Below are 27,640 nucleotides of genomic sequence, written 5' to 3' on the forward strand. Positions count from 1 at the left end.
GCATTCTTCAGAATTTGGATTAAAACCAGGTTTCTAAATGTTTAAGTTGCTTGATGGCAAAAATACAACATCATACATGTACCAATTACATTTCCATATCAACGGAGGTGCCCGAGCTCCTTCGATAGCTCAGTTGGTAGAGCGGAGGACTGTAGGTGTTACAATTGTTATCCTTAGGTCGCTGGTTCAAATCCGGCTCGAAGGACTCCTTTTTTTAAAACCTGTTGTGGCAAAGCAGTGTGCCAAACACTTCACTTGCGATAAAGCTCGTGGTCGTCGTCAGCTAAAACAGGACTTCCCTGACCGGGAATCGATCCCGGGCCGCGGCGGTGAGAGCGCCGAATCCTAGCCACTAGACCACCAGGGAAACAAGCTGATGAACTGACTGTCGAAAAACTTTTTGAAGCTCAGAATGGCTGACCTACCCATGCTGCGTACATGCAAGCAGGCATGGAGTAAAAGGAAGGTCCAACACCTATATGCGACATAGGCAAAAACCCTCAATTTCTTTTTGTTTCAACACTGTTCCTGACCACAGTATGTGGCCCATCTTTCTGGAGGTGAACTATTGTGGAGCTGTGAAAAAAATGAGCTGCCCAAGGCACTCTACTGCCACTGATTCCTTAGTTGATAGTTGTGACAGACAAAGAATTGTGTGCATTCTTCAGAATTTGGATTAAAACCAGGTTTCTAAATGTTTAAGTTGCTTGATGGCAAAAAAACTACATCATACATGTACCAATTACGTTTCCATATCAACAGAGGTGCCCAAGCTCCTTCGATAGCTCAGTTGGTAGAGCGGAGGACTGTAGGTGTTAAAATTGTCATCCTTAGGTCGCTGGTTCAAATACGGCTCGAAGGACTCCTTTTTTTAAAACCCGTTGGGGCAAAGCAGTGTGCCAAATACTTCACTTGCGATAAAGCTTGTGGTCGTCGTCAGCTAAAACAGGACTTCCCTGACTGGGAATCGAACCCGGGGCGCGGCGGTGAGAGCGCCGAATCCTAGCCACTAGACAACCAGGGAAACAAGCTGATGAACTGACTGTCGAAAAACTTTTTGAAGCTCAGAATGGCTGACCTACCCATGCTGCGTACATGCAAGCAGGCATGGAGTAAAAGGAAAGTCCAACACCTAATTGCGACATAGGCAAAAAGCCTCAGTTTCTTTTTGTTTCAACACTGTTCTAGACCACAGTATGTGGCCCATCTTTCTGGAGGTGAACTATTGTGGAGCTGTGAAAAAAATGAGCTGCCCAAGGCACTCTACTGCCACTGATTCCTTAGTTGATAGTTGTGACAGACAAAGAATTGTGTGCATTCTTCAGAATTTGGATTAAAACCAGGTGTCTAAATGTTTAAGTTGCTTGATGGCAAAAAAAACTACATCATACATGTACCAATTACGTTTCCATATCAACAGAGGTGCCCAAGCTCCTTCGATAGCTCAGTTGGTAGAGCGGAGGACTGTAGGTGTTAAAATTGTCATCCTTAGGTCGCTGGTTCAAATCCGGCTCGAAGGACTCCTTTTTTTTAAATCCGTTGTGGCAAAGCAGTGTGCCAAATACTTCACTTGCGATAAAGCTCGTGGTCGTCGTCAGCTAAAACAGGACTTCCCTGACCGGGAATCGAACCCGGGCCGCGGCGGTGAGAGCGCCGAATCCTAGCCACTAGACCACCAGGGAAACAAGCTGATGAACTGACTGTCGAAAAACTTTTTGAAGCTCACAATGGCTGACCTACCCATGCTGCGTACATGCAAGCAGGCATGGAGTAAAAGGAAGGTCCAACACCTAAATGCGACACAGGCAAAAAGCCTCAGTTTCTTTTTGTTTCAACACTGTTGTAGACCACAGTATGTGGCCCATCTTTCTGGAGGTGAACTATTGTGGAGCTGTGAAAAAAATGAGCTGCCCAAGGCACTCTACTGCCACTGATTCCTTAGTTGATAGTTGTGACAGACAAAGAATTGTGTGCATTCTTCAGAATTTGGATTAAAACCAGGTTTCTAAATGTTTAAGTAGCTTGATGGCAAAAAAACTACATCATACATGTACCAATTACATTTCCATATCAACAGAGGTGCCCGAGCTCCTTCGATAGCTCAGTTGGTAGAGCGGAGGACTGTAGGTGTTAAAATTGTCATCCTTAGGTCGCTGGTTCAAATACGGCTCGAAGGACTCCTTTTTTTAAAACCCGTTGTGGCAAAGCAGTGTGCCAAATACTTCACTGGCGATAAAGCTCGTGGTCGTCGTCAGCTAAAACAGGACTTCCCTGACCGGGAATCGAACCCGGCAGTGAGAGCGCCGAATCCTAGCCACTAGACCACCAGGGAAACAAGCTGATGAACTGACTGTCGAAAAACTTTTTGAAGCTCAGAATGGCTGACCTACCCATGCTGCGCACATGCAAGCAGGCATGGAGTAAAAGGAAGGTCCAACACCTAATTGCGACACAGGCAAAAAGCCTCAGTTTCTTTTTGTTTTAACACTGTTCTAGACCACAGTATGTGGCCCATCTTTCTGGAGGTGAACTATTGTGGAGCTGTGAAAAAAATGAGCTGCCCAAGGCACTCTACTGCCACTGATTCCTTAGTTGATAGTTGTGACAGACAAAGAATTGTGTGCATTCTTCAGAATTTGGATTAAAACCAGGTTTCTAAATGTTTAAGTAGCTTGATGGCAAAAAAACTACATCATACATGTACCAATTACATTTCCATATCAACAGAGGTGCCCGAGCTCCTTCGATAGCTCAGTTGGTAGAGCGGAGGACTGTAGGTGTTAAAATTGTCATCCTTAGGTCGCTGGTTCAAATCCGGCTCGAAGGACTCCTTTTTTTAAAACCCGTTGTGGCAAAGCAGTGTGCCAAACACTTCACTTGCGATAAAGCTCGTGGTCGTCATCAGCTAAAACAGAACTTCCCTGACCGGGAATCGAACCCTGGCCGCGGCGGTGAGAGCGCCGAATCCTAGCCACTAGACCACCAGGGAAACAAGCTGATGAACTGACTGTCGAAAAACTTTTTGAAGCTCAGAATGGCTGACCTACCCATGCTGCGTACATGCAAGCAGGCATGGAGTAAAAGGAAGGTCCAACACCTAATTGCGACACAGGCAAAAAGCCTCAATTTCTTTTTGTTTCAACACTCTTCTAGACCACGGACAAAGAATTGTGTGCATTCTTCAAAATTTGGAATAAAACCAGGTTTCTAAATGTTTAAGTAGCTTGATGGCAAAAAAACTACATCATACATGTACCAATTACATTTCCATATCAACAGAGGTGCCCGAGCTCCTTCGATAGCTCAGTTGGTAGAGCGGAGGACTGTAGGTGTTAAAATTGTCATCCTTAGGTCGCTGGTCCAACACCTAATTGCGACACAGGCAAAAAGCCTCAATTTCTTTTTGTTTCAACACTCTTCTAGACCACGGACAAAGAATTGTGTGCATTCTTCAGAATTTGGATTAAAACCAGGTTTCTAAATGTTTAAGTAGCTTGATGGCAAAAAAACTACATCATACATGTACCAATTACATTTCCATATCAACAGAGGTGCCCGAGCTCCTTCGATAGCTCAGTTGGTAGAGCGGAGGACCGTAGGTGTTAAAATTGTCATCCTTAGGTCGCTGGTTCAAATCCGGCTCGAAGGACTCCTTTTTTTAAAACCCGTTGTGGCAAAGCAGTGTGCCAAACACTTCACTTGCGATAAAGCTCGTGGTCGTCATCAGCTAAAACAGAACTTCCCTGACCGGGAATCGAACCCTGGCCGCGACGGTGAGAGCGCCGAATCCTAGCCACTAGACCACCAGGGAAACAAGCTGATGAACTGACTGTCGAAAAACTTTTTGAAGCTCAGAATGGCTGACCTACCCATGCTGCGTACATGCAAGCAGGCATGGAGTAAAAGGAAGGTCCAACACCTAATTGCGACACAGGCAAAAAGCCTCAATTTCTTTTTGTTTCAACACTCTTCTAGACCACGGACAAAGAATTGTGTGCATTCTTCAGAATTTGGAATAAAATCAGGTTTCTAAATGTTTAAATTGCTTGATGGCAAAAAAAATTCTCATATTATTCTGTAAGATTGTATTTTAAAATATTGCATTCAAACGGTTTTATTTGCTATCATGGAAAAACATATAATGTTTTTCTTGAATAATTCACATATTGTATACATTTACCAATTCAAGTTTTATATACATCCAATTGAGTTTAGTTTTTATGGCATACTGACATTCATCATGGTGTTACTAATTAAAATGATTAATAAGCACTTACTTGAATTAAGCATATGTGAATACATTTGCTATGCTTTGTCTGAGTGACGTTTGCAAAAGTAAAATATTAATTAATTATATTTATTTCCCCATTTAAAAATTGGTGTTTCATCAGCAGTGTTTTTGAACTGTGTTTAGAAGAAGCTGCCAAGTTGGAAGTCAATGTAAACATTTAGAAATTTTACATTTTCAAGCTGTCCAAAGGTAAATGGCAAACAATGGTGAAGTCTTTTGCAGGACAATGACTGGCTTCGCATTAAGACCAAATACACTAAGACCTAAAAATATTGTTTTAAAATCTTACATGTAGCACACAGAGAATTCACTCCTATATAAAACCACAGGTTCTTTCGCTCCACGAACTTTCTTCTTATAAATAGTTTTATTTTTCATCCTAAATGATAATATACGGAATGTTTTCTTTGCAGACACTGTGTGAGCAAAGGTGAATGAAAAAAAAGCATTGTCTTGCTCATACACATTTGTGGTGCAACCAGATTTACTAAAATAATAGTTTATAATATAATATGATAGAGTCTAACTAAAGAAAAACACACAAACGTAAGAAGGAAGCAATGCAAAACTGTTTTGCATAAGTTCCTTTTTAGTAGTAGACATACAAGAGTCAAAAACTAAGCTGATCAATTAGCTAAACCACCTTGACCAAACTGAGCTAGGCTGATTTAAGGTGTATCTGATACAAACATTTTGAGATTTATAGACAGAAACTCTTTTTCATACAATTTCAACTTATTTTGTATCTGTTTTATTCAGTATCACAAATTAACATGAACACTTTTAAAGTAATCCAATTATTTTATTGGCAAGAAATTGTAAGGCACAAAAGATTAGATTCATATTCAGTGTTTTTTATATGTAAAATGTTTTTTGATGTCCTTGTCTTACTCTTGCAATCAGAAAGCTATAAAAATCTGGAAAATGTAAAAATGTATAGTATGTGGGTGATATATTATTGGCGTTTTTATATCTTATGTGTGTGTGCGTTTGTGTGTGGTTGCATTGTGTTGTGTTATCAAAGGAAGCTTGTATCCCAACAGCCAGCAGCGAAAGTGATTTTTGCATCTTGCTCGAAGCTCCACACGTATGGAGTCAAATTGGGGTCATTAATGCTGACGAGAAACTAAAACTATCATGACAAAAAAATCTCCACAAGTTTCAAAAATAATCTGATATTGCAAACAAAGAAGAGAACATTAGTTACCTTTTTTCACTTGCACTATTCTTTTAGGATGAATCTTTTGCAACACCACTTTTTCTTTGTGTTTTCCGCTTTGCGTTCCTTTTTTCTTTTTGCAATACTTTCCCTCCTTTGCGTTTCTCCGTTTTGTTTGCAAGCCTATTTTTGACCCCTAGTTATAAATTGTATAATATTGTTGTTTCAGTTGTTAAATTGAGTAAGTGGCTGAAGTTGGCTTCTTTTTTTTTTTTTTTTTCACCAGTGTGCTTGTTGCAGTTACACGCGGCCACCTGCAGATGGCGGATTTTAACAGTGAAAAACCCTATTAAAATACAACGCTGCGCACACGCTCTGAATAAAAAGGAAAAATACAAAAAGATCTCCAAGAAACTTCAATATAATACAGATAAAATAAGATAAAAAACAGAACATTAAATAATTAAAATTAAATTTAAAAAAATAAAATTAACATTAAAATTAAAAAAGGAAAAAATATACTCATACCAGAATGTGATATTATGCAATAATAATAATTAGATTTACTAATGCGTAAATCTAAATTTAGTAAACTCTTAGGTTACAGTCAGCCTACGTTTGAACTGGTGCAACCAGTCAAAGCACCCCTGATATATGCTGCATAAAAAATACTACGCTAACTTATATTATACATACAATACTGGATTGCTTTAAAATGGACAAGATATTAAAATAAATCCCCCTACCTCATGGATGTCGTATGGAAATCTTACGCCATATTTGGACCAGAGTCCACTTACTGAGTACCCCTGATAAATACAAAATAATAAAGAACAATAATAAAGAATACATATACACATTAGCTACTTTACACAATACATACAATATTGTAGTGCTTTAAACAGACAAAACATTAAATTATATAAACTTTTGCTAACTTACACTATATATACAATATTAAAGTGCTTTAAAACAGACAAAATATTAAATTACATACACATTAGCTAACTTACACTATATATACTATATTAAAGTGCTTTAAAACAGACAAAATATTAAATTATATACACATTAGCTAACTTACACTATATATACAATATTAAAGTGCTTTAAAACAGACAAAATATTAAATTACATACACATTAGCTAACTTACACTATATATACTATATTAAAGTGCTTTAAAACAGACAAAATATTAAATTATATACACATTAGCTAACTTACACTATATATACAATATTAAAGTGCTGTAAAACAGACAAAATATTAAATTACATACACATTAGCTAACTTACACTATATATACTATATTAAAGTGCTTTAAAACAGACAAAATATTAAATTATATACACATTAGCTAACTTACACTATACATACAATATCAAAGTGTTTAAAAACGGAAAAGCTAATTAGGTTAGGTACTAGCCTTAGGTTAGGTTAGGTTAGCTATTAGAGTTAGCTAAGCTAACTAGTTAGTTAGGTAAACTGACTTACACTATACATATACGTATTAGCTAATTTACACTATACATAAAAAATTGTACTGTTTTAAAACAGACAAAATATTAAAATATGCACACATTAGCTAACTTACACTATACATACAATATTTAGGTGCTTTAAAATGGACAAGATATTAAAATATTTACGCAGTAGCTACCTTGCACTATACATTCAATATTAAAGTGCTTTAAAACATACAGATAGTTAGGTTAGTTACTTTAATTAGGTTAGGTTAGCTAATAGAGATAGTTAGGTATACTGACTTACACTATACTTAAAATACTGAAGTACTTTAAAACAGAAAAACTATAAAAAAATATATACATATTAGTTAATTTACACTACACATCCAACATGTTTTAAAATAAATAAAATACTAAAAATATATGCACTAACTTACATTAAACATACGATATTATGGTGCTTTAAAATGGACAAGATAGTAAAATATATATGTGTTAGCTAACTTACACTATGCATACAACACTGAAGTAACGTTACTTTAAACCAGACAAAATAGTAAAATATATACAGAGTAGTTAATTTACACTATACATACAATATTAAAGTGCTTTAAAATAAACAAGACATTAAAATATAACGTTATATGCATTAGCTAACTTACACTATAACTTACATACAATATTGAAGTGCTTTAAAACAGAAATATATTGAAATATATGCATATTAGCTAATTTACATTGTACATACAACATTAAAGTGCTTTAAGACTGAAAAATATATTAAAATAAACTCCCCAACCTCCGTTCGTATAGAAAACCTGCAGCAGCACGTCTTCCAGTCAGCCCGGCTCCACGCAAGGTTTCTCCCAGTTGGTTAGCATTAGCTAGCTTTTAATCTTTAAAATCTTCTAAATCGGTTGCTGCCGCTGCAAATTTAAGTTACCTCAGCCACTCCTTCCCGCACTTTCCATCCAACCGCCCAATCAGACCGTCGCTTCTCATTGGCCACGAGATAATTCTCTCAACCAATGAGAAGCGCTCACAGCTGTTGCTATCCGAGAACTTCTAGAGAGCAGATTAGTCCAAAAATGTCCAAAATGAATGGAGTCATTCATATAAAGCCTTTCAGATCAATCATAATATATAAATTATAATCATTTTTATAATAAAAAATAACTTATTCTCACTACAGAGAACAATATTAACTGTTTTAGGCAGTGACATCCCTAGACATTATGATTTTTTTATTATTAAAAACACACTGCTATTTGTAAAAACTGTTTAATTTTAACTAACTATCCATCCATTTAGAAAAGACTCAGATAAAGTTCTTAAATCATCATCATTATCATTTTATTTACATATCTGTTTAAGCAACATAAGTAAAAAAATCCATTAGGATTATGCAAAATTGTAATAATAATAATAATAATAATAATAATAATAATAATAATAATAATAATAATAATAATAATAATCATTAAAATTTGTTTAGGAAAGTGCCTAAACAAATTTTAAAAATTGGCTAAGAAAAGTGTGCTAAGCTAAGGTATATTGTATATTAAGGTATATTATTGCTAGAGTGCTGATCACAATAAATATAATGTACACCAACAGCAACTTTCTACAAATGAAATTTAAAATCTATAAATGGTATATGGGATATGGGTCTAGGATAACTCACTTAGTCATATCACGTAATTAAGGTTTATTAGTCATATCATGTAACTTCTTATGTAAATATCACTGTATTGATATGTAATGCAAATAAGACACAAAAACCTTTTTCAGTTGGTCTAAAGTTTTTAATAATTCTATAAAATATGCTGTCTTTAAAAGCAAAGATACAAAGGCCTTAAAATATCCCCTTCCCACAACATAGTACAAAGTCCATCTTCTTCTAAATATTTAAAAGTACAAACATTTTACGAAACAACAAATCTACGAGTTATTGCACATGTCTTTTTCTTTAAATACAATGGAATATTTTTTTAATTGGCTGGCTTGCCATTAAGACCGAATGCAATAAGACTTTTTTTTGCGTTCCAAACCTTGCACCACGTAGCACACCGGCCACTCACTCCAGTTTGAACCACAAGCGAACACTTTCTTTTCATAAACCTTCCTCTTACAAATACTTATATTTTCCATCTTAAATAATAAATAGGTGTAGATTTAATTTACACAATTATGTGGCTTTGTTTCTGAGTAATTATGCTTGAATGAAGCATAGAGAAGGTATGCCTATAAGACCCAAAACATTAAATATAAAAAAGGTACAACTATTTCTGAAACTCGAAGTATGTACACAGATTCGCACGCGTATGAAATGTTATGTTTTTGGCAGGAGTAGCGCTTGAACGTGAGGGTCTCTCACTAAAATGCACATACAGCACTCGCACCCCGGTTCTTCCAGAAGCATCCTAGTGTTCAGGTCATCCACACCATCAGAGAAAGCTTTCAAAGCTCTGCTGACTAACAGTGACGTTTGTGCTACAGCTCGTTTGAGGAACCAGGTTCTGAACAGTAAGGGCATCACATGCCCCAGTCCTCGCACAGTCCGACGAGTGCCGTATGACAGAGAAGGGAAGAAAGATGACAGGAATCGGAGAGAGCTGTGTTGATATCTACTTGTCGATGAGACCGGCCTCTTTGATCTTAGTGTAGAAGAACTTCTCCAGTAAGTTGGCGCACTTGTAGTACTCGCTCTCGGGAGGATTGTACTCCCGACAGTTAGTGAAAATCCGCTGCATGTCTGCCATGAACAGTTTCCTCGTGGTGTAGTACCGACTCTTCAGACGCTCGCTCATGGTCTTCAGATCTATACATATTCACAAACAAAGACAGAAAACCTTTGGCATTAAACGACAAATGCCCAAAAATACAATAAAAATGGGTCAAAAAAGAATCTTCTGCTATTATACAAAAATACATAAATAAATTCTAATATACTATTATTATATTATTATTATTATTATTATTATTATTATTATTATTATCATTCTTCTTAATCATTCCTCCCTCACTCTCTTTCTATATATATATATATATAGAGAGAGAGAGTGGGTGAGTAATAAAGAGAAACAGAGAGGGAAAGAGTCAGAGAGTAATAAAGATAGAGGGAAAAAGAGTGGGAGAGTAATAAAGAGAGAGAGAGAGAGAGAGGGAAAGAGTCAGAGAGTAATAAAGAGAAAGAAAGAGGGAAAGAGTGGGAGAGTATTAAAGAGAAAGAGAAAGAGAGAGAGGAAAAGAGTTGGAGAGTAATAAACAGAAAGAGAAAGAGAGAGAGGGAAAGAGTTGGAGAGTAATAAAGAGAAAGAGAAAGAGAGAGAGGGAAAGAGTTGGAGAGTAATAAAGAGAAAGAGAGAGAGAGAGGGAAAGAGTTGGAGAGTAATAAAGAGAAAGAGAGAGAGAGAGAGGGAAAGAGTGGGAGAGTAATAAAGAGAAAGAGAAAGAGAGAGAGGGAAAGAGTTGGAGAGTAATAAAGAGAAAGAGAGAGAGAGAGGGAAAGAGTTGGAGAGTAATAAAGAGAAAGAGAGAGAGAGAGAGGGAAAGAGTGGGAGAGTAATAAAGAGAAAGAGAGAGAGAGAGGGAAAGAGTTGGAGAGTAATAAAGAGAAAGAGAGAGAGAGGGAAAGAGTGGGAGAGTAATAAAGAGAAAGAGAGAGAGGGAAAGAGTGGGACAGTAATAAAGAGAGAGAAAGAGAGAAAGGGAAAGAGTGGGAAAGTAACAAAGAGAAAGAGAAAGAGAGGGAAAGAGTGGGAGAGTAATAAAGAGAAAGAGAGAGAGAGGGAAAGAGTGGGAAAGTAACAAAGAGAAAGAGAAAGAGAGAGAGGGAAAGAGTTGGAGAGTAATAAAGAGAAAGAGAGAGGGGGAAAGAGTTGGAGAGTAATAAAGAGAAAGAGAGAGGGGGAAAGAGTGGGAGAGTAATAAAGAGAAAGAGAGAGAGAGGGAAAGAGTGGGAGAGTAATAAAGAGAAAGAGAGAGAGGGAAAGAGTGGGAGAGTAATAAAGAGAAAGAGAAAGAGAGAGAGGGAAAGAGTTGGAGAGTAATAAAGAGAAAGAGAGAGAGGGAAAGAGTGGGAGAGTAATAAAGAGAAAGAGAGAGAGAGGGAAAGAGTGGGAGAGTAATAAAGAGAAAGAGGGAAAGAGTGGGAGAGTAATAAAGAGAAAGAGAGAGAGGGAAAGAGTGGGAGAGTAATAAAGAGAAAGAGAGAGAGAGAAAGAGTGGGAACGAAACACAGAGAAAGAGAGAGGGAAAGAGTGGGAGAGTAATAAAGAGAAAGAGAGAGAGGGAAAGAGTGGGAGAGTAATAAAGAGAAAGAGAAAGAGAGAGAGGGAAAGAGTTGGAGAGTAATAAAGAAAAAGAGAGAGAGGGAAAGAGTTGGAGAGTAATAAAGAGAAAGAGAAAGAGAGAGAGGGAAAGAGTGGGAACGAAACACAGAGAAAGAGAGAGAGAGAGGGAAAGAGTGGGAGAGTAATAAAGAGAAAGAGAGAGAGGGAAAGAGTTGGAGAGTAATAAAGAGAAAGAGAGAGAGGGAAAGAGTGGGAGAGTAATAAAGAAAGAGAGAGAGAGAGAGAGAGAAAGAGTGGGAAAGAAATACAGAGAAAGAGAGAGGGAAAGAGTGGGAGAGTAATAAAGAGAAAGAGAAAGAGAGAGAGGGAAAGAGTGGGAGAGTAATAAAGAGAAAGAGAGAGAGGGAAAGAGTGGGAGAGTAATAAAGAGAAAGAGAGAGAGAGAGAGAGAGAGAGAGAGAGAGAGAAAGAGTGGGAAAGAAATACAGAGAAAGAGAGAGAGAGAGAGGGAAAGAGTGGGGGAGTTTGCATTTGTGTTAGAATATCGGTTTAATGTACAGTTAATGTGTAAGTGGGCCTAAACTGATCAAATTAATGTGAAATAATGCATACCCATAGGAAAGCGGATGACTTGGTAATAGCCAGGTGCTTCGTTCTTCTTTACAGGCTCCATAAAGGGCCATGCGTTCTGGTGCGACTGAAGAACAAGCAGACACATACACAACATTTACATATCTTTCACTGGAGAATTTCATTCATAAACCAAACTTTAAAACTTGTCAAACAGTGAAGTATAATGAGATTACCTTGACTTGCTGCAAAATGGTCTTTAAAGTGCTATACAGCTGATCTGGATCCTTTACCTCCTTGCTATAACAACAACAAACACATTTCTAGTCAAGCACAGAGATAGATCACTACCTAGAACTTTTATTGTAAATAAAATTATATAGTTTTTGTAACACTCATACACTCATCATCAAAAAATAGTTACTCCCAGAAGGAAGTGTTGGATTGTTATATTTAGACGGAAGATAAAAGTTACCAGGAACAATAAATTATAACAAATTTAGACTGATACAAATAATATTTATTGAGGTACACAAACACAAGTAGTGTGTAATGCTGCAACATGTGATAATCCATCCCATAATAGCTCCAATATTCTCACATTTCCTGCAGATTATACGGTAGGGTTGGAGTGTTGATGGAGCATCCAATAGCATCCCACACATTTTCAAGCTCCTGAGATGGCAATCAGACATTTCCTTCTGGGTGCAATTTAGTGCTGGAAGGTATGACCAAAACTGTATAGAAATGTTTTTTTTATTATTATTCTGACAGTTTTATGGTATATCACAGTATTTTTATTATTTTATTATTATTATTTTTTTTTTTTGCATGACTGGGCTTTAATATAGGTTTATGACTTACTCTACTGTTAGGAGTACATATAATATAAAACAACACAACTTCGAATTAAGGCTTTGATTAGTATTGGGTTTACTTTGCCCCACAAAATTGCACTAGATATGAAAAAATCAGACTTCAAAAACAGCTGAAGAATTGAAGAATATAAACAATATAGACTTTAAATAGAGATACGCCAACAACTTTAACACAGCTTCCTTTACAAACTACCGGTAAATAATTTAAATAGTTTCATAAACAATATAAACAGACCTAAAATACTTAATGTTTAAGTATTCAAAGATACATTTCTCAAAAGCTCTACTGCACAAATAAGACACAAGTTAACATGTTATTACTAAAGCCATTAGAGGCATTACAGTATTAAAACCAGCCACAATCCCTTCTTTCTTAAGTTAACAAACACATTCAGTTTAGTTTGCATTAAAATGATCCTTTAAGCTACAGTATTAATATATTTAAAAGGACTATAGTTACTGCTCTTGAAGTTTTTTTGCACCCCGTATCCAGAGTTTTAGGAGTTTCATCACTTGTGCAGTATAAATGATTCTGCGCTCAGGACCAATTTTGGGCTCGTCTGGGGGATGAGAAAAACTTTCCTCCGAACTGTGGATCGACTGCATAATTCCATTTACATCTCTTTTCTGAGTGAATAATTGCTGTTTGCTGTTGTTTTTCTATTTTACTCAGAACAGCAGCAGGGGCTCTGTTCTTATCTGGTATACTGCCCAGCACCAGTGCAACTACTTCTTTGATGATAAGTGTAAACCAATTATACAATAATCTATAAAACTCACCCTTTTCCCACAGGTTTCCATCCAGTCTCACCTGTAAAACAAAACGGATGGAATTCACTAAAATTGATAACATAACTTGCCAACACACTGTATTTTGGGACAAACTACAGTATTGACATACGTATGCCTGGAATGCTCTCGATTGGAATCTGGCGAACGCCCTCCTTAAAACAGGAGAGTCCAGGATACACCTTGCGTATCTGCGCCTGCTTCCTCTCTATCAGCTTCTTAATGATCTGAAAAATAGAAAGAAAAAAGTTACATACCCATGTTTCTATTGGATTGGGAGGGTTAAAGAACATTTAATAGAGGGGCTCCCTAAAACAGGTCTAACAACTTCCACACATTTAAAGAGAAAATTTAAAATATGAGGAATAAAAGAACATTTACATCTTTTAGTTCTGCTAATAAAAAAATAGTCAATGTTTAGAAATTGGAACATATTCAAACAGCTACAGACCTCTTTCTGTTTCTTGATAATGACGGAGAACTCTGTGTAGGGAATGCTGGGATTGAGTTCACAGCCCATGAGTGTGGCTCCCTCGTAGTCTTTAATATAGCCTACATACTTGGCCTTGGGTACCTTAATGTCTTTAGAGAATCCCTAGAACAGAAGAGAAAGAAAAGGATTATCACACATCATCACTACTATCATTAATTGTTACTACACAACACGAACGGTACGTGTCCACTAGCACTTAAGCCTCAAGGCATCCTATTCATTCCAATGGAGAGAGCCGGAACATGCCATGGTGCATGTTGGGTTTCAATGTGTTGAACGCAGCCGAGCCCTCTGACAAAAAAGTTCAGCAGAGCTCAACTTTATTCAAATTAATCCGGCCGCCGCACTGCGTCCAGCCAACAGCAGACTGCGACTTCACACACATATGAGCCTCAGACACAAAAAACAGCCGCCTTTCAACCACAGAAGAGAAGGTAAAAACACAAAATGCTAGTGGACATGTACTATTAATCTATGACATTTCACCTTTAAAATAATAATGTTAGTTTGTTATGTAATGGGTATGTCCTTAGCATAAGTTAAACATAAAACAATTTTATAATATTCAATACATATTAAAATATTTCCCAAAATGCTAATGCTAATACTGCTCCAGTCTTAATGCTGGAGAACTAAACTGAAACTCCTGTATAACTCTGTACTTCAGCAGAGTGACTTTACTGCTCCTTAATACCTGACTGGTAGAATTCATACATAAGGAACACCGGATAATAAGGAGCTCTGATGATTTTGGGGAAAATTATAGGATTTTAAGTGCTCCTTATAGTGTGAAAAATACAGTATTTACTGTATTTTTCTTGTAGTTCGCTGGTACTGTAGGTATATTCCAGTGTGTAAATATTACCTGTGTAAATTTAGATTCTATAGTGCCAGGTTTGTAGACAATACCAAACTGGTATTAGTATCAGGTATCAGTCTATTTCTAGTTTTAATAAATTATATAAATGTTTTAGTTGACATATCCAATAACACACACCAACCTGCTTTTTGAAGTACCCAATAGCATATTCATCAGCATATGTGAGGAAGTTGAGGATCTCATGCTTGATGTGATACTCCTTCAGGTGGTTCATCAGATGAGTTCCGTAACCCTGAGAAAAAAAAGAGGGTAAATCCAACAGAGTTTTTCACTCATCTAGAACTAGACTACGACAGAATTAATATGAGCTCAAAAGAGGATGATAACAGCACATAATAGACGATAGGGAAGAGTTGAATGTAAGAAAAAGTGACGATAACTAATAGAACAAGTAAAGAGATAAAATCAGAGATTTATACATGTTATAGATTAATTGAAAAGCTCATAAAGCAAACATTCTGGCGTGAATCTTTATGTGCTCATTTCAACTAACTTTTAGTCTTTTATCTTTGTTGTCAAGCACAAAAATGTATCTATTTAGTTTTATATGTTTTTAAAAGTTTTAACCTATTTATTACTAGTGGTTCCAAGGGGCGCAAAGTGGTCTGGTTTGAATCCTGGTTATGCAGCTTGCAATCAGCTGCTGGAGCCCTGAGAGAGAGCACAATTGGTCTTGCTCTCTCTGGGTAAGTACAGTAGATGGCGCTCTTTTCCCTCATTACTCCTAGGGTGATGTGGATCAGCACAAGACTGCTTCTGTGAGTTGATGTATCAGAATCGAGTCGCTGCGCTTTCCTCCGAGTATTAGCGCTGTGATGCTACTCAACAATGCTGCATCAGCAGCAATTCAAAAAGAAAATTGGCCTAGTTAAAAGTTGGTTTGAAAAATCAGATTATTTTTTTATTCGTTTCTTATACTGTATGTGTGGACAGGGTCTATTTTTCTAGTCTGTTTTGTGTGGTTTTTGGGTTTATTCAGATTTTTCTTACCTTCACCTGCTCGTTAGAGGTCACCGCACAGAAGACAATCTCAGTGAAGCCCTGAGATGGAAACATCCGGAAGCAGATGCCCCCAATCACACGGCCATCTTTGATTAGAGACAGTGTTTTGTGCTTCCTGTGAAAACAGGAAACAGATGTTAATTATTTACTAATGACACAGTGGAACTGTTCATGGCAGCTCCAACACTTATACTACCTTCAAACCACTATTAACAGACATGGCATATTACTAATATTGCTGGTTGTAGCGTATTAATAATATTCACAAGTATCACAGACCAGTATAAAGAGGGGCTCTCTACACTATGACTATTGAGTACACTGTGTAGTGCTGGGCAATTATGGTCTAAAAAATCTGATTTTTGATTATAATAAATTTTCCCACCCCACCAAAAATCAAACTACAGATGACAAAAAATGGTTCAAAACTAGGTTTACCTGTAAAAAAATATATTATCTGTTTGGTGTTTAAACGTTTTGGGTTGATTCGGCTCACACACTGACGAATTATAATTGAAAATTGAGAATTAAGAAATAACGCACTAAACAAGTCACAGAAGTAACTGGAAGGAGAAGGAGTGATTATTATTGTTCGACACAATTAATCATGGATCTTCATCAGAGAGCGTTGACGCTGCAGTTTTTAGAAACTGTAGAATTTTTTTTCTAGCTAAATATATGCTTTATCCCACCAGGTGTTTTTGTGGAAAGTGCTGGAACAGTGCTGGAAACTTTTTCCGGTACGCGGTCAGTCCGTTGGTCTGTGGGAGGCGCTGGTAACCATGGTAGACGAATAAACACTTAAGAAAAGCATTTTTGTACATTTTAGAATAAAAAGATAAAATGTCTGCATGTAAAATCGCGATTACCCAATTTTGAAAATTGCATTAAAAATATAATTCGAATTAATTGAAGTAATCAAGAAAATCGCCCAGCACTACCTTAATGTTATACCTCAATATTCTACGTCCCTTTGGATAAAAGCGTCTGCTAAATAATATTATAAAAAGGTCTCATTTTGATTGAGTACCCCTACTAAACGTATGTACAAATGTACAGGAATTGCAGGAGAGTTTATAGTTCTTCAGTTGTAAAACGTGAGAGACGTACGGGTCGAAGACGAGGCGCGTGATGTACTCTTTGGGCATGCGGGGCAGCTGATGGGAGAAGACATTCTGAAGTCCCACCAGCCACATCAGGATCTTCTTGTTGGGTTTCTGGTTCAGGGAGTTGCCGATGACGTGGAACTCGATCACTCCTCGTCTCTCTTCTATCCGAGCAGCTTCGTCTCGGGCTGAGTGAGCGGACAGAAGACTGGTCTGAGTGGAGGAAGAGAACACCATTATATTTATAAAATCTTTGTAAAAGAAAGGTTTATGTTTAATCAAATCACACACAGGGATCTGAAGACTGAGTGGGATCAACTTTGAATTTTTTTTTTTCTTTCAAGTTAAAAAATTATGTAATATTATGCAAGTTATAATCTTGTAATAGACATCAATCCATTGTTACTCTGATTGTTGTCTGAATCCCCCCAGTGAGGGTTCTGTATTTAACCTTCTATACAGACCTGGCAACCTATGACTAAATCTGTAACAGCTGCAGCTCTGCGAGTTTCTCTGTATTTCTTTTCTTATACTTTTCTGAATTTCATTGATGTTGTTTTTGTGGGTGATGCAAACGTGACTGGACAACAGTGTTGACGAGCAATATCGTCCAGATTTAATCTTGCGAGATCTTGTGGTACAAGATATCTTCACACCCATTTCTGCGATACAAGGCAACCACTTGACAAGGCCATATTGACCAACTAGCAACACAGATATGTATTAATACATTCACCCATTAATTCATTAATACAAGCACACACACACTCCTCACCTCTGGGCCGAGCATTGCAGTAGGGTCTGTAATGGTGGACATGACTTCGTTTATCAGCTCCATAGGAATGTCTCCAATCACCCGAGCTTTCTTAGTGTCTTCATGAGATGACGGCTCAGAGGATTTCCGCTTCTCTGCACCTTAAAACACACAGAAATTTTCATTTAATTGCGCTGGAGTCACTAAGTACTCTTACACACAATTCATAATCTGATTAATGCATTTACATGGTTCGCTTTTACTTGGGTCATAACTTTGGGTAATCAGATAATGTGAAAATTATGAGTATACTCCAAGTTAAGCAATAATGAATGTATTATTTGCAACTTATACAGTAGAATAAGCCGTGACCGAAACATCACGTAAAACCCAAGCTTTACACAGCAGCTTTATTTTATTTTTTTAACACATAGAGCTGCTATGATATATGATCGTACATCAGCTATAAGATTATTTATATATTTTATTTTCAGCCTTGCTCTGAAAGTGCTTAGAAGGCATCTCACGATGCTGTATTAAACACTGCTCGCTTATTTCCACTACTATGGTCTGTTTTCATGTAGCGCAGACTGAGAAATCCAAGAATACTCGAGTTAAGAAAATACATGCACTGAAAAATCTGATTACTGAGCTGAATCTGTATCAGATTTGATCAGTATCAAATCAGTTTTGTAGACCTTAGTCTGAAATCAGGAAATCAAGGAAATCAGAGTATGCTGTTTGCATGACTACTATAATAATCAGATAAGAGCAGAATAGATTTTTGATTTGCGGTGAATTTTGTTGTCTGCAATCAGATAGTTTAACACTAAAACCCATCTAAAGCACATGTATTTATTTATTTATTTTTATTTCACACAATTGTGTATTTATCTTTATCTATTTTGTTCTATTCTATCTTATTTTATCTATATTATCTATTTTAACAACCGCTCTTGGGTGTAAACTGGATCGTGAGATCACAATTTCGTTCCACCTCATGTACCACATGTGATGCAAATGACAATAAAATCTCCTTGAATCCTTGAATGTAACAATACATTTATACTGCCTGTGTGTTTTCTTAAGGTAGATAACTGATATTATTATGGAGAGAGGGCATGTTTGTTCTTACTCAGGCTGGTTTCCAGAGCAGAAGCTGTTTTGCGTGCTGGGCTCACACTGCCCCCGCCTGGCAGCTCCACGGGGGAGGAACTGTTGGTGTAATACAGCGGCCGGGTCACCTGAGGCGCACTGATCACTGCACCAATCAAACAGAGACATACCAACACCACCAATCAGAGCCATCCACAGAATACACTGTAGTTAACACAGATTTCACTCAACATAGTGGGCATTTCTATAAATCTGTAAATCTAGTGAAAATCTAGTGTGAATCTAATGAAAATTACCTCTAGGGATCTGTCCACCTGATGAGCCTACCATGAAATCTTCACTCCAGATGGGAGAATTGGGACTGTACACCTCCTCCTCCAGCATAGACAGGAATCTACACATACAAACACACACAGATACATCACACACACACTTACAGCAGTGAACACAGTATGCAACATACTATGTTGTGACAAACCCTGACAAAATTCAGCTTTAGGAGCACATTGAGTTAGCAACGATGGTGATGGCTGCTGGAGCAGAGGACGAACTGTGCCTCCAGCATTGTTTAAATCACATGTGTGGGAACATTTGGCTTTCCTGTAAAATACAGTAATGTAAAGGTCGTGGACAAAACCCCTACAGTATGTAGCACTCTAGCCAGCACTCTTTTAGGTGAGAACATGATTCAGTCTTGATCTGACCCAACTATCAAACATACTCCTCACATTTAAGCTAAATGGCTGTTCAGTTGCAGTTTAACCTGATTTATTAGCAAGATAATTCCTACAGCTATTAACAAATGCAAATCTGCTGCTGCTCTATGTTAAGATGTTTTCACACTGAACATAATGGTATGTACTGCACTTGCTGCTGATGCACAGCCAAATCCGCACAATGAATCCCACCGAAAATGATGGGTTTGAAAGTGCGGCTGCAAATTTTCAGCACTCAGTGTTAAAGCAGCTTCACACTGCCCAAATATATGTGCTGGTCTGGAATACAGGACATTTTTGTTGTATTTATTTTCTAGCTCCGCCCTATACCCCTCTCGCCGAGCAGAGGAGACAATGTGTTTGCGTGGTTTGTTGGGGCGTATTATTGTGAGTTTGGATTTTTACCCGTGTGAAAGAAAACCTGTAAAGTTACAGACATGAGTCAGATACTTGCTGTAAAAGGAAAATGAGTCTATATTACAAGGCACGTAAACAAAGAGCGTAGTTGAATAACAGGCGTGGGTAAAAAACAGAGAGAGAGCCAAATCACAAACCAAAAACCAAACCATTAGCCAAAAGCAGTATACACGACCAACAGACAGGTTCATATACATGAGTAAATGAGTAGAACCTGAACACTATTAAGAACTCCAGATATAGCGAATATGAGAGGGAGACAGAATTGGTTGACTCCAGACATGTGACACTGGCGGATGCGTGCTGAAAATTGTAGTTCTGGAGTGGGGTTTGTAGACGGGAACTACAGAGTCTGTAGCAGCCGTGACACAACCAAACCGAGGCAGAAAACGCTCCATGTAAAGTAACTTATCAAATGACAGGTGTGGAAAAGTGAAAAAATGAAAGCTGGAGAAAATCAATGCAAACATCCCAGTCACTACAGACTTATTTATGTTTTAATAAATGAAAACCAAAGTTAAATTTGTCTTTTGATCGTAATTTTTTTTTTGCTTATTCTTCACTTTTTTAAAGGATCCATTACACCCTTATTAGGTACTGTGGCAAAAAGAAAGCCATATGACTAAGACCGAGCCTGCAGAATCAGAGCAGAATAAAGCTATTCTATTGCCACATCTACTGGGATGTTGTCACTGCAGACATTAGTCCAGAGTCCTCTGTGTAAAACACAGGATTTAAAAATGTGGTGAAACCGCTTGAGCCATGCTATAAAAATAATGTTGCGTACACACTTCATTACGAAACTCTTCTGACTGGACCCCCAGCTCTATATTACAGCAGAGTGGGAACGTCCTAGTCACCTTATACAGGTGCATCTAAAAAATAGAATATCATTGAAAAGTTAACGGTACTTTATTTCAGTAATTCAGTTAAAATGTGAAACTCTATATATCTATATATATTATATAGATGTATTAAACACAGAATGATCTATTTTAAGCATTTATTTATTTTATTGTTAATGATTATGGCCATGAAAACCCAGAAATCAGTGTCTCAGAAAATTATAATATTATATAAGACCAATTGGTACTTTTGACAGTCCTGCTGGAAAATGAAATCCTTACCTCCATAAAAGTTGTCAGCAGAGGGGAGCATGGACTTGACTTTAAACTTGATAATAAAACACAGTGGATCAACACCTGCAGATGGCATGTCTCTTTATCCAAACCATCACTGATCATCAGTCAATTTTACATTTCATTTGTAAATCAAGGGATCAGAGTCTGGAGGAAGAGTGGAGAGACACACAGTCCAAACTGCTCGAGGTCTAGTGTGAAGTTTCCACCAATCAGTGATGAATTGGAGAGACATGTCATCTGCTGATGTTGATCCACTGTTTTATATCAAGTGAGGATTTCATTTTCCAGCAGGACTTGGCACACTGCCCACACTGCCAAAAGTACCAATTGGTTTTGTATAATGTTCTTATTTTAAGCCATAGAATCATAACAATAAAATAAATAAATGCTTAAAATAGATCACTCTGTGTTATATTATAATACATCTATATAATATACAAGTTTCACATTTTAAACTTAATTACTGAAATAAAGTAACTTTTTAATTTAAGATGCACCTGTATTTTTCTGATCACAAAAAACAATCCAATCCGTGAGATCTGTAATCTGTTGTGTGTTGGTTTGTTTGCTCACTTGGGGAAGTGTGTGAGGATGAGTGTTCGTTTCTCAGGAGGCAGTTTATCCTTCTCCTGTCTGGCCTGTTCCAGCAGCTGCTTCCTCATCACAGTGAAGACGGAGCGCAGGAGCGTTCGGCCGAATATCTGCGTCGCCTCGTAACGAGGGAGACTGTCGCAGAACTGCGGGACGTTACAGTAACACAGCCACCTGCGAGAAACAGAGAAACACACACACACATTTAAAAAAAGTGCATTATTATACACCAGGCAGCAAGAACATTATGACCACCTCCTTGTTTCTACACCCATTTTTTATATTTTTTAGCTCCACTGATCATACAGGACACTGTGTAATAGTGCTGCACGATAGCAATTAAATCAAACAAAGTTTTTGTTGTTAATTTAATTTGTACTCGAATGTAATTTTTTTGTAAAGTTCCATTGTTAAATACACCTTAATTATGCATTATGAATTTCTTTAAATTTAATAAATTCTAATTTGAACTGTAATTTACCCTTCATGTTTGCAATCTTAATTCAAATTCAAAAACAAATTCTAAAATTGAATTGGAATTTAAAGATTGTTCTCACATCAATTCTGAATTTTGTATAAACCTGCCTCTTTTCACCCTTTTCTTTAGTGGTCAGGACCATTATGTGCAGTGGTGTGTTCGTGTGTGTTGTGCTGGTACAGTGAGTGGATCAGATACAGCAGTGCTGCTGGAGTTTTTAAACACCTCAGTGTCACTGCTGTACTGTGAATACCCGACCAACAGTGTCCTGTGGGTGGCTTCCTTGATCACTGATTAAAGACTAGAGGATGTTCAGCACTGTAAACTGTGCAGCAACAGATTCAGAGCTTCTGTCTCAGACTTTACTACTTTATCTACAACAGGGGTCTCAAACTTGGGCCCCAGGCCAATTGCGGCCAACAGAACGACATTTTGTGGCTCGCTATTTGAAAGCAAATTTTAGAGTTATTGTGGCCCGCAAGAAAGACGCACCCTCTCCCCATCACAGTACAAGTTCACCAGCACAGCGCCCCCAGATAAAATGAGTTTGAGACCACTGATCTACAGGGTGTTTCAGCTGTAGGTAGGAGTGTGTAACAGAGTGGAGGACAGTGAGAGATGATTAAACACAGTGTTTAAAAACTCCAGCAGCACTTCTGTATCTGATCCACTTACTGTACCACCAGCACAACACTTACTAACACCAACTATGCTGCGAACACAAAAAGCATGTTATGATGAAATTGACATGTTTGATTTCCCTTATCAAATCTGTTCACCTGGTATAGTTGATTTTGTACCCTGCCACATCATCAGTGGGCACCCGCTGCCTCCTCTGGGACGGGGTCTCCAGCTGCCAGTAGTTGATCTGGTTAAGGAACATCTTGGCGAGCTCCACGATGGTCTGCCGCTCTTTAGAGGGGAGGTGACTGAACTTATACTGGACGAAATTATTCACTCCCTAGAACAGACAAACAGAAAGATTATTATTCTGATATAAACCTACCGTATTGTTAAGGTGCACCTAAAATCCTTTTTTTTCCCCAAAAAATCAACAGGGTGTCTTAGAAGCTGGTGCACCTTATGTATGAATTCTACCAGTCAGGTATTAAGGAGCAGTAAAGCCACTCTGCTGAACTGCAACATTACACAGGAGTTTTAGTGAAGTTTCTCCAGCACCAAGGCTGGAGCAGCATTAGAATTAGCCACTAACAGCAGCTCCAGTTTTTTTTTTTAAGAATTACAGTTTTGTTTACTTAGGTGCCTCCAGAGGTGAGACCTGCTGAATTAAAAGGGAAACAGTGTTGCTTAAAATATTCCTAATAATCCGGTGCGCCTTATGTATAAAAACAAACGTTCATTGATAGCGCGTTTTATAATATGGTGCTCCTTACAATCTATAAAATATGCTTCAGTAAATAACCGTTACATGGCGTTTTATACTGCTTTGACCTGCGTTTACCTGCTCAATGCTGGGTTTCTCAAACGGTGGGCTCTCCAGGGCCTCCACTGCAGGTCTCCCCATCTGCAGGATGCATTTCCTCAGCAACTGTGAACATTCACAATAGATATCAGGTAAGGTACAAGCTAACAACCTAAGAAAAGATAATATTTATTATTCCCACAGTGGAAACGTGTAATATTACAGCATCACAGAGGACAGACAGACTAGAAGTGTCAGAAAATATACACAGAATACAGCTCTGAAAAAATGTAAGTTTCTTTGATTTTACCAAATTGAAGACGGATGATCACAAGCCATCAAACCACCAAACTGAACTGCTTGAATTTTTGCACCAGGAGTAAAGCAGCATAAAGTTATCCAAAAGCAGTGTGTAAGACTGGTGGAGGAGAACATGATGCCAAGATGCATGAAGAAAACTGTGATTAAAAACGAGGGTTATTCCAACAAAAATTGATTTCTGAACTCTAAAAACTTTATGAATATGAACTTGTTTTCTTTGCATTATTTGAGGTCTGAACTTTGCATCTATTTTTCTGTAAATAAATGCTCTAAATGACAATATTTTTATTTGGAATTTGGGAGAAATGTTGTCTGTAGTTTCTAGAATAAAATAACAATGTTCATTTTACTCAAACATAAACCTATAAATAGCAAAATCAGAGAAACTGATTCAGAAACTGAAGCGGTTTCTTATCTTTTTCCAGAGCTGTATATAAAAATCTATATATAGAAAAACAGAAGAGAACATAAAAACTAAAAGATTGTAGGAAACATATGTATTGTGTGTGTTATGGTATTGGTATTGGCCAGTGATATTGCACGTTACCACAAATTACCTTTTACCCTGCAGCTAAACAATCACAACCCAGATTTGCTTTATTATAGTGGGTTACAATTCTAATCTATGAGCGATGCTGTGTTCTCTACAACTACTTGCATTAACTAAAAGCAATAATGTGGTCTGCACCATTTATAACACTTGTTATCAGTTTACCCAGTTTCTGTCCTTTTCACAAACCAGTTGTTTTCCAGCAAAGATATAAACTGCACAGGGCCAGATTAATAACGTTAGCTAAACTAACATATTTTAATCTGTAAATTCGAATTTACTAGCTACATGTTCCTTGAGTAGTACCGCTGCTGTACACATATGACTAAAATTGCTGTGGTACATTTATGATTAAAATAGCACTGCCAAAAGTAGCTAGCAAGCTAAATGTATGACAAAAAAAGCAGTGATGAAATAAGTTCACGATTGGAATACTGCTAGCACTGGTAAGCTAAGTGTCTTTGGATTTTTGTTGGCATGTTGTTTGGATATTAAAAACTTAGTGCTTAAGAAATATATATGTATATATATATATATATATATATATATATATATTTTTTTTTTTTTTTTTTTTTTTTTTTTGTAGTTTCGTTACGGCCTTTTCTTTGAAAAGCTATTTAATGTAGAATGTAAAAGTGGCATGTTGATGTAGATGTAGATTTTCTAAAGGAGAATTTTGTCACCTTAAACAGGGAGAAGTAAACTTGTTTAGTGTCGGCATCTTCTTCCTTGTGGACGCAGGTGTACAGGTATTCCACATCCAGCACTATACCCAGTAACCTGTTCATCTCATCTTCTGATACGTTCTCCAGATGCGTCACATGATCTCCTGCCCAGTGAAAGAGGAGAAGTTCAGAGAGCGATCCACTCCTCTCAGAAAATACCAATCATTTTCACACACACACACACAGGGTTACCTAAGGGATGACTGCAGCTCCTGCAGGGCTCCAGTAGATTAACAGCGATTGGCTGCTCTGCCCTGGGAGGGGTTGGGGGGGGCGGAGTTGGAGGTGGGTTCTGACTCTTCCAGCCATTACACTTACAGGCTCCCTCAGCCTGCGGAATACAAAAAAAAAATAAAATATATATATATATATAAAAAAAAAAAAAAATATATATATATATATATATATATATATATATATATATATATATATATATATATTATAAAATGACAATTCCAAATATTACATAATACAATAAAGTATTAGATATACATAGAATTAACTTATTTTATTTCATTTGTATTTTATTTGTACTTAATATTGTTCTTATCGAGTAAATACAGTTGTAAATATCAAGTGTAAAAGTTACAACCGACACTTCAGTAACAGCAATTAATTTATTCTTTTAGTTTTTAGTTTTAAAAATATATTTTGGCCTTAAACACATTTTAGAGGTACAAGTAGGACATTATTAGGAAAAACTTACTATAATGTTATGCAAATGTTTCTGTTTAAATTGCCAATGTCTATCCTCTACAGTATTTTAATTTACACTTATTTCATTGATCTCTTCAGTAATAAAAATAGTTCATTAATTTAATGAATTGAATGACCTTATCTGCAGATTCTTGAAACTGCTCACAATTCAAGACTTTTTACTAAAAAATATGATGGTCAAAAAAGTGCATTTATTTCTTTTTCTAATTGTTTGTGTTGCAACCACTTTAACAATTCAAATGCTTTATTCCATAAAACGAGTTCTGACAAACAACAAAAAATAATAAAACTCAAGTTATTGAATAGCATTAAACATTTAGCTGTTAAAGTTAAAGAAAAAAAACCCAAACAAAACACAGAGCAGCGCGCGCACCCCTTCAGTCGTAAGCCCCGCCCCCCGGGTTCAGCTGTCATCCTGTCAAAACAAAGACGGCGCTCGAGCCTCCCCGCGATCATATTCACTGTGGATCGCGTTTCATAACAAACTTCGGTCTCGAGCTTCCCGTGCACGAATGCACGCACACACACCCATGCATGTGCACAGTCACGAGCTCTAACCCGTGCACTAAATATATATACATGCATGCATATACATGCGAGCGGGACGCCGTGTGCGCGACCTGCTGCTGCTCGCGCGCTGCGCTCAGCACATTTCGGAGTGCGCAAAAGAGAGTGCACGACAAAAATAACAAGAGCACCGCTAGCGCTCGAGCTCCCCGTCCGTACCTTGCACGAGGAGTACACCGCGAGTTTCTCCAGCTTCTTCGCGCGCGGGGAGGAGCGCAGCTGCGCCTTCTTCAGCGCGATCCGCGCGGACCCCACCGCCGCCCCGGAACCCTCAGCTCCCGCGACCCCCGGAGCCGCCGGAGCCGAGCCAGCAGCGCCCACGGCCGGGGAGCCCTGGGCGACGGCCCCGCTCTCCGCCATCCCGCGCTCCGGGGCCCCCGCCCGCGGTCGGTGGGGACGGAGGGAGAGGAGCGGGAGGGGGGCACGGGGTTCCTCCGAGCGGGGTTACCGCGGGCTGCTCGCGGGCTTTCTCCGTCGACGCGGCGCGGCGCGTTCTTTAGCTCCGCGCGACGGAATCAGACATGGCGTTCATCCCTGTTTTTCATTTGACATTGCAGTGCCGCCGCGCGGCCGCTGGAGGCGCCAGAGAGCGCGCGCACTCCACTACTATCCGCGCGCGAGGACAGTAAACAAACACACACACACTCCCTCTCTCTCTAACTCTCTCATATTCTCTTCATCTCTCTCTCTCTCATTTTCTCTCATATGAAGTTTATAGGATTTACAGAAAGTGTGCAATAATTCTTTAAACTAAATTAGGCAGGTGCATAAATTTGAGCACCACAACAGAAAAATTACATCAGTATTTATTGGATCCTCCTTTTACAGAAAAAATAACAGCCTCTTAACCTTTTGCTATAGCTTCCAATGAGAGTCTGGCTTCTGGTTAAAGGTATTTTGGATCGTTCTTCTTTACAAAACGTCTCCAGTTCAGTCAGGTTTGATTCAGGTTTCTGAGCAGTGTTTAGTGTTTAGTGTTTAGGGTCGTTGTCTTGTTGAAGTATCCAGCCCCAGTGCTTCAAACTTCAACTTTCTCACTGATTCTTGAACATTGTTCTCAAGAATCTGCTGATATTGACTGGAATCCATGCAAACCTCAACTTTAACAAGATTCCTAGTACCTGCACTGGTCACACAGCCCCACAGCATGATGGACCTGGCACAAATGTTACTGTGGGGAGCAGTAAAGTGT

General features: G+C 37.9%; 1 protein-coding gene, 1 long non-coding RNA gene and 10 other non-coding genes across 12 annotated transcripts in view; 6 read left to right on the forward strand and 6 right to left on the reverse strand.

Annotated features, from left to right (window-relative positions):
- LOC125799400 (uncharacterized) overlaps positions 1-7,864 on the reverse strand; it is a 199,720-nt gene extending 191,856 nt beyond the window's left edge. Inside the window, exons 1-2 of the long non-coding RNA XR_007438293.1 lie at positions 7,718-7,864; positions 6,197-6,259 (exon numbers count right to left, since the gene is read on the reverse strand). This is a non-coding gene — a long non-coding RNA (uncharacterized LOC125799400). The remainder of the gene's footprint in view (positions 1-6,196; positions 6,260-7,717) is intronic.
- On the forward strand, positions 119-205 carry trnay-gua (transfer RNA tyrosine (anticodon GUA)). Its single transcript is given in 2 exon segments — positions 119-155; positions 170-205. It is a non-coding gene; the product is annotated as a tRNA-Tyr (tRNA).
- On the reverse strand, positions 296-367 carry trnae-cuc (transfer RNA glutamic acid (anticodon CUC)). Its single transcript has one exon. It is a non-coding gene; the product is annotated as a tRNA-Glu (tRNA).
- trnay-gua (transfer RNA tyrosine (anticodon GUA)) lies at positions 776-862 on the forward strand. Its single transcript is given in 2 exon segments — positions 776-812; positions 827-862. It is a non-coding gene; the product is annotated as a tRNA-Tyr (tRNA).
- On the forward strand, positions 1,434-1,520 carry trnay-gua (transfer RNA tyrosine (anticodon GUA)). The gene is given in 2 exon segments: positions 1,434-1,470; positions 1,485-1,520. It is a non-coding gene; the product is annotated as a tRNA-Tyr (tRNA).
- trnae-cuc (transfer RNA glutamic acid (anticodon CUC)) lies at positions 1,611-1,682 on the reverse strand. Its single transcript has one exon. It is a non-coding gene; the product is annotated as a tRNA-Glu (tRNA).
- On the forward strand, positions 2,091-2,177 carry trnay-gua (transfer RNA tyrosine (anticodon GUA)). Its single transcript is given in 2 exon segments — positions 2,091-2,127; positions 2,142-2,177. It is a non-coding gene; the product is annotated as a tRNA-Tyr (tRNA).
- On the forward strand, positions 2,741-2,827 carry trnay-gua (transfer RNA tyrosine (anticodon GUA)). The gene is given in 2 exon segments: positions 2,741-2,777; positions 2,792-2,827. It is a non-coding gene; the product is annotated as a tRNA-Tyr (tRNA).
- Positions 2,918-2,989, reverse strand: trnae-cuc (transfer RNA glutamic acid (anticodon CUC)). Its single transcript has one exon. It is a non-coding gene; the product is annotated as a tRNA-Glu (tRNA).
- Positions 3,563-3,649, forward strand: trnay-gua (transfer RNA tyrosine (anticodon GUA)). The gene is given in 2 exon segments: positions 3,563-3,599; positions 3,614-3,649. It is a non-coding gene; the product is annotated as a tRNA-Tyr (tRNA).
- trnae-cuc (transfer RNA glutamic acid (anticodon CUC)) lies at positions 3,740-3,811 on the reverse strand. Its single transcript has one exon. It is a non-coding gene; the product is annotated as a tRNA-Glu (tRNA).
- An 837-nt stretch (positions 7,865-8,701) lies between the features above and the next one.
- Positions 8,702-26,998, reverse strand: kat2b (K(lysine) acetyltransferase 2B). Its single transcript, XM_022662982.2, has 18 exons — positions 26,608-26,998; positions 25,357-25,495; positions 25,123-25,268; positions 23,608-23,694; positions 22,925-23,106; positions 21,650-21,841; positions 19,098-19,195; positions 18,821-18,946; positions 17,707-17,846; positions 16,936-17,144; positions 15,814-15,940; positions 14,945-15,055; positions 13,902-14,045; positions 13,563-13,677; positions 13,442-13,472; positions 12,020-12,083; positions 11,826-11,910; positions 8,702-9,739 (listed from the first exon to the last, which is right to left on the reverse strand). The coding sequence occupies exons 1-18, from the start codon at positions 26,806-26,808 to the stop codon at positions 9,546-9,548; spliced, it is 2,391 nt and encodes a 796-aa protein (XP_022518703.1). The 5' UTR covers positions 26,809-26,998; the 3' UTR covers positions 8,702-9,545.
- Positions 26,999-27,640: the final 642 nt, after the last annotated feature.

Source organism: Astyanax mexicanus, chromosome 3, assembly GCF_023375975.1.
Source record: "Astyanax mexicanus isolate ESR-SI-001 chromosome 3, AstMex3_surface, whole genome shotgun sequence".
NCBI lineage: Eukaryota > Metazoa > Chordata > Actinopteri > Characiformes > Acestrorhamphidae > Astyanax > Astyanax mexicanus.